General features: G+C 42.8%; 1 protein-coding gene across 1 annotated transcript; it reads left to right on the top strand.

Annotated features, from left to right (window-relative positions):
* The first annotated feature begins 4,986 nt into the window (after nt 1–4,986).
* LOC112222997 lies at nt 4,987–8,355 on the top strand. The gene is made up of 5 exons (XM_024385894.2): nt 4,987–5,178; nt 5,521–6,052; nt 6,369–6,528; nt 6,856–7,082; nt 7,731–8,355. The coding sequence occupies exons 2-5, from the start codon at nt 5,543–5,545 to the stop codon at nt 7,869–7,871; spliced, it is 1,038 nt and encodes a 345-aa protein (XP_024241662.1). The 5' UTR covers nt 4,987–5,178; nt 5,521–5,542; the 3' UTR covers nt 7,872–8,355.
* The last annotated feature ends 374 nt before the right edge of the window (nt 8,356–8,729 follow it).

Consider the following 8,729-nt stretch of genomic DNA (forward strand, 5'->3'; position numbering starts at 1 on the left):
GATGGGCTATTTACAGATGGGCTGTGTACAGCTGCAGCGATCAGTTAGCTGCTCAGAAAGCTGATGTTTAAAGTTAGTGAGGGAGATATAAGTCTCCAACTTCAGCGATTTTTGTCATTCGTTCCAGTCATTGTCAGCAGAGAACTGGAAGGAAAGGCGGCCGAACGAGGAATTGGCTTTGGGGGTGACCAGTGAAATATACCTGCTGGAACGCGTGCTACGGGTGGGTGTTGTTTTCGTGACCAGTGAGCTGAGATAAGGCGGAGCTTTACCTAGCAAAGACTTATAGATGACCTGGAGCCTGTGGGTCTGGCAACGAATATGTATCGAGGGCCAGCCAACGAGAGCGTACAGGTCGCAGTGGTGGTGGTACTGTGATAGACTGCATCCAGTTTGCTTAGTAGAGTGTTGGATTCTATTTTGTAAATGATATCGCCGGATCGGTAGGATAGTCAGTTTATGAATCTAGATTTCATTTTGGATTGGAGATGTTTAATACGAGTCTGGAAAGAAAGTTTACAGTCTAGCCAGACACCTAGGTATTTGTAGTTGTCCACATATTTTAAGTCAGAACCGTCCAGAGTAGTGATGCTAGTCGGACGGGCGGGTGCGGGCAGCGATCGTTTGAAAAGCATGCATTTAGTTTTACTAGTGTTTAAGAGCAGTTGGAGGCCACGGAAGGAGTGTTGTATGGCATTGAAGCTCGTTTGGAGGTTCGTTAAAACAGTGTCCAAAGAAGGGCCAGATGTATACAGAATGGTGTCGTCTGCGTAGAAGTGGATCAGGGAATCACCCGCAGCAAGAGCGACATCGTTGATATATACAGAGAAAAGAGTCAGCCCGAGAATTGAACCCTGTTGAGTTGACATGCAGGGGTTACTAGGAGGTAACTGAGGTAGATTTACATATACATTTGAAGTCGGAAGTTTAAATACTCTTAGGTTGGAGTCATTAAAAATCATTTTTCAACCACTCCACAAATTTCTTGTTAACAAACTGTAGTTTTGGCAAGTCGGTTAGGACATCTACTTTGTGCATGACACAAGGAATTTTTACGATCTAGAAGAAAAAGAAACGCACACCTATTTAGGCGAGGTGCTGGCTAGCGGAGTAGAAAACTTGAAAATAAGAATAAAAGAGAACACTCTAGGAGCTCAGATGCAAAAATTTAATTACCAACGTTTCGAAATTAAATTTTTGCATCTGAGCTCCTTAGAGTGTGCGGCTCTCTTTTATTCTTATTTACAAGGAATTTTTCCAACACTTGTTTACAGACACATTATTTCACTTATAATTCACTGTATCACAATTCCAGTGGGTCAGAAGTTTACATACACTAAGATGACTGTGCATTTAAACAGCTTGGAAAATTCCAGAAAATGTCATGGCTTTAGAAGCTACTGATAGGCTAATTGACATAATTTGAGTCAATTGGAGGTGTACCTGTGGATGTATTTCAAGGCCTACCTTCAAACCTACCTCTTTGCTTGACATCATGGGAAAATCAAAAGATATCAGCCAAAAAATTGTAGACCTCCACAAGTCTGGTTCATCCTTGGGAGCAATTTCCAAATGCTTGAAGGTACCACGTTCATCTGAACAAACAATAGTACGCAAGTATAAACACCATGGGACCACGCAGCCATCATACCCCTCAGGAAGGAGACGTGTTCTGTCTCATAGAGGTGAACGTACTTTGGTGCGAAAAGTGCAAATCAATCCCAGAACAACAGCAAAGGTTTGCAACTGCACATGGGGACAAAAATCATACTTTTTGGAGAAATGTCCTCTGGTCTGATGAAACAAAAATAGAACTGTTTGGCCATAATGACCATACATCCGGCTACCCGGATAAAGCACTAAATAAACTTCAGTTGGTGCTAAATACGGCTGCTAGAATCCTGACTAGAACCAAAAAAATTTGATCATATTACTCCAGTGCTAGCCTCTCTACACTGGCTTCCTGTCAAAGCAAGGACTGATATCAAGGTTTTACTGCTAACCTACAAAGCATTACATGGGCTTGCTCCTACCTATCTCTCTGATTTTGTCCTGCCGTACATACCTACACGTACGCTACGGTCACAAGACGCAGGCCTCCTAATTGTCCCTAGAATTTCTAAGCAAACAGCTGGAGGCAGGGCTTTCTCCTATAGAGCTCCATTTTTATGGAACGGTCTGCCTACCCATGTCAGAGACGCAAACTTCAGTGGGTCATATGATTGAGTGTAGTCTGGCCCAGGAGTGGGAGGGTGAACGGAAAGGCTCTGGAGCAACGAACCGCCCTTGCTGTCTCTGCCTGGCCGGTTCCCCTCTTTCCACTGGGATTCTCTGCCTCTAACCCTATTACAGGGGCTGAGTCACTGGCTTACTGGGGCTCTCTCATGCCGTCCCTGGAAGGGGTGCGTCACCTGAGTGGGTTGATTCACTGATGTGGTCATCCTGTCTGGGCTGGCCCCCCTTGGGTTGTGCCATGGCAGAGATCTTTGTGGGCTATACTCAGCCTTGTCTCAGGATGGTAAGTTGGTGGTTGAAGATATCCCTCTAGTGGTGTGGGGGCTGTGCTTTGGCAAAGTGGGTGGGATTATATCCTTCCTGTTTGGCCCTGTCCGGGGTGTCCTCGGATGGGGCCACAGTGTCTCCTGACCCCTCCTGTCTCAGCCTCCAGTATTTATGCTGCAGTAGTTTATGTGTCGGGGGCTAGGGTCAGTTTGTTATATCTGGAGTACTTCTCCTGTCCTATTCGGTGTCCTGTGTGAATCTAAGTGTGCGTTCTCTAATTCTCTCCTTCTCTCTTTCTTTCTCTCTCTCGGAGGACCTGAGCCCTAGGACCATGCCCCAGGACTACCTGACATGATGACTCCTTGCTGTCCCCAGTCCACCTGGCCGTGCTGCTGCTCCAGTTTCAACTGTTCTGCCTTATTATTATTCGACCATGCTGGTCATTTATGAACATTTGAACATCTTGGCCATGTTCTGTTAAAATCTCCACCCGGCACAGCCAGAAGAGGACTGGCCACCCCACATATGCTCTCTCTAATTCTGTCTTTCTTTCTCTCTCTCGGAGGACCTGAGCCCTAGGACCATGCCCCAGGACTACCTGACATGATGACTCCTTGCTGTCCCCAGTCCATCTGACCGTGCTGCTGCTCCAGTTTCAACTGTTCTGCCTTATTATTATACGACCATGCTGGTCATTTATGAACATTTGAACATCTTGGCCATGTTCTGTTATAATCTCCACCCGGCACAGCCAGAAGAGGACTGGCCACCCCACATAGCCTGGTTCCTCTCTAGGTTTCTTCCTAGGTTTTGGCCTTTCTAGGGAGTTTTTCCTAGCCACCGTGCTTCTACACCTGCATTGCTTGCTGTTTGGGGTTTTAGGCTGGGTTTCTGTACAGCACTTTGAGATATCAGCTGATGTACGAAGGGCTATATAAATACATTTGATTTGATTTGATTTGATTTATGTTTGGAGGAAAAAGGGGAAGGCTTGCAAGCCGAAGAACACATCCCAACTGTGAAGCACAGGGGTGGCAGCATCATGTGGTGGAGTGCTTTGCTGCAGGAGGACCTGGTGCACTTCACAAAATAGATGTCATGAGGTAGGAAAATTATGTGGATATATTGAAGCAACATCTCAAGACATCAGTCAGGAAGTTAAAGCTTGGTCGCAAATGGGTCTTCCAAGTGGACAATGACCCCAAGTATTCTTCCAAAGTTGTTGAAAAATGGCTTAAGGACAACAAAGTCAAGGTATTGGAGTGGCCATCACAAAGCCCTGACCTCAATCCCATAGAACATTTGTGGGCAGAACTGAAAAAGCGTGTGCGAGCAAGGAGGCCTACAAACCTGACTCAGTTACACTAGCTCTGTCAGGAGGAATGGGCCAAAATTCACCCAACTTATTGTGTGAAGCTTGTGGAAGGCTACCTGAAACGTTTGACCCAAGTTAAACAATTTAAAGGCAATGCTACCAAATACTAATTGAGTGTATGTAAACTTCTGACCCACTGGGAATGTGATGAAATAAATAAAGCTGAAATAACTCATTCTCTCTACTATTATTCTGACATTTCAAATTCTTAAAATAAACTGGTGATCCTAACTGACCTAAAACAGGGAATTTTTACTAGGATTAAATGTCAGGAATTGTGAAAAACTGAGTTTAAATATATTTGGCTATGGTATATGTACACTTCCGACTTCAACTGTTGGTTGGGGTAAAGTGACTAGGCAAGAGGATAGATAATAAGCAGTAGCAGCTGTGTATGTGATGAGTCAAAAGAGTTTGAGAGTCAGCGTGGCAGATGTGTTGTTGCCTACTCTCACCACACAGGACAATACAGACTATACATGCACTTCATGATATTAATAGATTTGACAAATTTGACAAATTAATTCACAGTGATCAAGTTTCATACACAACAGCAGAACACTTTTTGAACTACAGAATAGTTCAGACAAGTCATATATGAATATACCCAAATGAGCAATTACCCTCCCCGCTGTTCTCTCACTTCACCAAAAAGAATCAACATCTCACATCTCACACTCTCTCTTCCTTTCTTTCTCTCTCTCTCTCTCTCTCTCTCTCTCTCTCTCTCTCTCTCTCGCTCTCTCTCTCTTTCTCTCTCTCACACTTTGTCTACTTCTCCTTTAGCTGCAAGTCAACAGGAAGTATGTCAAACCACAGCCCCTGTCAGAATAACAGTGGGCCTGTTTCAACATGTTGCTGTTTCTGACTGTATGCTGTTCGGCTGAAAATGCAACATGAGCAGAGCAAAACTTCATTGCCATTTCCCCCTTTCTGATGTTCATCTCAAATTATGAGATTTGGCTTTGTTTAAAAACAAGGCTATTTGATATCATCACACCACTGGCTATAACATCGCACCACTTCACTTTTTACAGTAATATCTCATAATGCCATGACGTAAAGAGATAGGGGACAAATAAATAGGGGTGGGTTGGGGTAAGAGGAACAGGAAGAGACTAGAGGGCTGACAGGCAGGCAGAGAGAGAGTAAGAAAGAGCTCGTCACGGTGATATGTGAAGCATAACTGATAGCAATTAGTTCTAACGAAGAAAACTGTCGTGAATCAGTGATGCCATCCCTAATCAGTGTGGACACAAGAAGATGATGTTTATCAGAAACTGAACTCCAGCCAAACACAGGTACGATAGACTTATTGAGAGTGTGGGTGGGTAAGGTAATGATTAGCAGGCGGGCAAAGGTACAATCCAAGATAGGAATTTAGTGCCTTAAAGAAGTGAGCAGGAAACCAGTCTTGGTTTTTCATAAACACCAGTCTTGAGATTCTACTATATTATGCTTACAGATACAGTGGCCGTTCAGTCTGTGTCAAACGAGAGGTCTTCTACATGTGTTGTTGCGAGTTAACATTTTAAGAAACTCTATTAGATTACCTAAAACATTTTCTTACAGCCAGTTAAACAATCCTAATAATGTACAACAGAACTTCAGTTGATATATTTGTCTTATCCCATTTCTGTCAGGTTTACACTGAGACAGACGTAAATGGATGTTGTCATGGAATACCCAGGGGTCAAAGTTGAAACAGTTGAAGAGGAGCATTTGGAGGATCTAATCATTATTAAGGAGGGGGATGTTGAGAGAGTTGTTGAGGGAGGGACAGAGCCAATAACAGGCAAGAGCAACGATGAAGACTCCAGTGCGGAAGAGGATGCCACTGCCAGACATGGACAGATTGGAAAAGCCAACACTGAAAGTGGAGATGGAGACAAAAGAAAAAAGGATAACCAAATAAATCAATCAAAAGGAGAGACGGGTACAGAGGATGGGGTTGAGCACATTAAAGGGATGGATGAATTGGTAATGGATAGACAGAAAATGGAATGCAAGAAAGAGGGGATGGTGATGGTGGATATAACAGAAAAATACAAAACAGCAGAACAAGATTTGGAGACGGACAAACCATCACAAGGATTACAAGTTGGCACAAATATACATCTTCCCTCTGACCAGTTGCCCAAAGATACGCTGAGCCCAGAGCATGCCCAAAAACAGGTTTATAACATTTGTTTTCACTAAAAAATACAGACATTTCCCTTGTGCCCACAATTACAATAATTCCGTTAGTGACCGAATACCAGTCTAAACATTTTTGATGTAGCATTAGTTTTTGATGTAGAAGGGTTTTCTTTCACATATAGAAAAAGAACAAACACCATCCCAGTGGTGGAAGAATGAGGGGTTCATTTTGTGGTTCAAGAATTTGTAGGTGTGGAAATGCCAGCGTGTTTGAAATGAGTAGTGATACCACCCATTTTGAAATCCTTGATAATGGCTACTCTTTCTGCCACCTGCCACCTGTCTTTCCCAGGCTCAACGGTTAACCCCTTACTTCCCAGACGCTCTGTATGACCTGGTTTTTACTCTGCAAGAAGGAAGACGACTCAATGACCAGCGGTGCTCGTTCAGAGGGAGGAGAAGGTGCCATTCTGAACCCAACACCTACATTCCAGCCCACAGAGCCCACAGAGGTGATAGAATGTGAAAAAAACTCCCTGTAATCATAACTAACTAAGTGACTGTGGTAAACATAAAAGCTGTTGCAATTAGCTTCCCTTGTTTCCCCATAAACACTCTGACTCATGAAGGGGAAAAGCTGTAAATAACTATACGGTACCAACATCCATTGAAGCACTTCTATCATATAACTGTGGCAGGGACAGATATTAGGATGACTTCTGTACATTAGTGAAATATTGAAATAATATTGCTTGAATGATTAACTAGGACACCAACTGAACTAGGCCACTAAATGTAGCATGTCTACACTCTCTTTTCTCCTCTTTCATTCCCAACAGTGCATTTCTCCTCAATGACCTCGCTGCAGAAAGATGAGTTCTTTGACTTGCTGGCTACCTCCCAAGGCCGTCGGCTCGACGACCAGCGGGCGGAACTACATGACACCCCACCCCCTAAGCCGAAAGCCAATAAGAAGAGGAGCAGCGTAAAAGATACAAAGGCCAAAAAGTCTGCTCCAATTGCAGTGCAGAACGAGGACTTGTACAATATGATTCTCATGTCGCAGGTAAGTAACTGGCCATCATGATAATTAAGAATGTGTTCTTAAATTACTTGTCTAATTAAAAAAAGGTTAAATAAAAAATAATAATAACTGTAATCACCCAAGCTGCCCGTAGTCAATTTGACCAAAACATTATTTTGTTCTTGTCATAAGCAAAATATAATGTAGGCATCATGTCATATGGTGTTACGTTGATATCATGTTACAGTGCTACATTGTCATTACAGATGAAGGATCTTCATTTGACCACTCTGTTGTTGCTGAGAATGATCCTGCACCCCAAAAAATGCAGATGAGCTTCGTGATTTACATAAATGAACAAAAACCAGCACTAACACAGTTATATTAACAGTATTGTCATTTTCAGGTAGCTTAATTTTGGCCAGTTTATAGCCTAACCACCAATCATGCAACATTATGGACTAAACATTCAAATGCTGTTGCTGCAGGATTATTTTACTGGCCAAATGAATATCCTACACCTGTGTGTCATATGCTGTAACATGGGCTTTAGGTATTATGTTGTATGGTGTAACAACATATCATGTCATATGGTGTTATGTAGGTTATAATGTCTCGTCTCCGTACTTCAGGTCCAGTGTAAAATAGGCATCAAGCCATGTGGTGTTTCTGTCTGTCTCTGTACTACAGGCCCAGGGTAGGCTGGAGGAGCAGCGCAGTGCGGCCCCGGGCCCTATGGATGATGAAGACTTCTTTTCCTTACTGCTGAGTGTCCAGGGAGGACGCATGGAGGACCAGAGGACTGAGCTGCCTGGGATTCTGGGAACCTGAGAGATACACATGCTGGATAGATGGGCTCAAATGGCTCAAAGCATGTGGTGTAGCCCTATAGTGCAATGGCTTTTGCTTCTTATTCACCTGGCCAGACCAGGCATGACCATTTTGTTCTGTAATGGTCTGAGCTGACAGTACCATCTGTATCGATGACTGCATCAGTAATTTCATTTTAAAAAATTGTATGAGAATAACAGAGGTGTCAATTCAGTTGCATAATGCTATAGAGACTGATTCCAATGTTTGTTGTATGATATTAAGCTTACAGAGTGGGCAGATTTGTATGTTGACTGCACAATCATTTGGATGATATTCAAAACCCCAAAAGCTTTTGGGTGCTTTAAATGTGTTTATTGCAATTTGAGAAAATGTGTTTTGCCCAGCGCAGCAGTGAATGAGTATGAATGAGAGTGTTTGTGTTTCCATGTTATATTTGAATACAGCTCCTCACGAGAATAAACTATGTGTTTAAAGACTTGCATCAAGAGTGTTTCTAGTTGTTCCCTGAGAACGCTTACGATAAAGTCCCTCAGCCTTTGTCCATTGGACCACTCAATATTCATTATTCATTTGTCAAACAAAAGATATCTGCCTTTACATTACAGTGTTGCAATGCACTAGTGCTGTTTACAGAATCTTTTCTAGACAACTGGGCTGTTAGGCTAGCCTATATGTGCCGTGGATTAATTTTCCACAGCACAGTGGAAATGTATCAACTCCATCCCTAAACTGTTCAACCATTGTTGACAGCAGCAAGGAAAACACACTTGTTCATTAAATATGTATCCAACAAATATGTATCATACGTCCGCGGCTTGCTTTATGGTCATATATGCTCTTCCATTTAAATAAATA

Source organism: Oncorhynchus tshawytscha, linkage group LG23 (genome assembly GCF_018296145.1).
Source record: "Oncorhynchus tshawytscha isolate Ot180627B linkage group LG23, Otsh_v2.0, whole genome shotgun sequence".
NCBI classification, from domain to species: domain Eukaryota; kingdom Metazoa; phylum Chordata; class Actinopteri; order Salmoniformes; family Salmonidae; genus Oncorhynchus; species Oncorhynchus tshawytscha.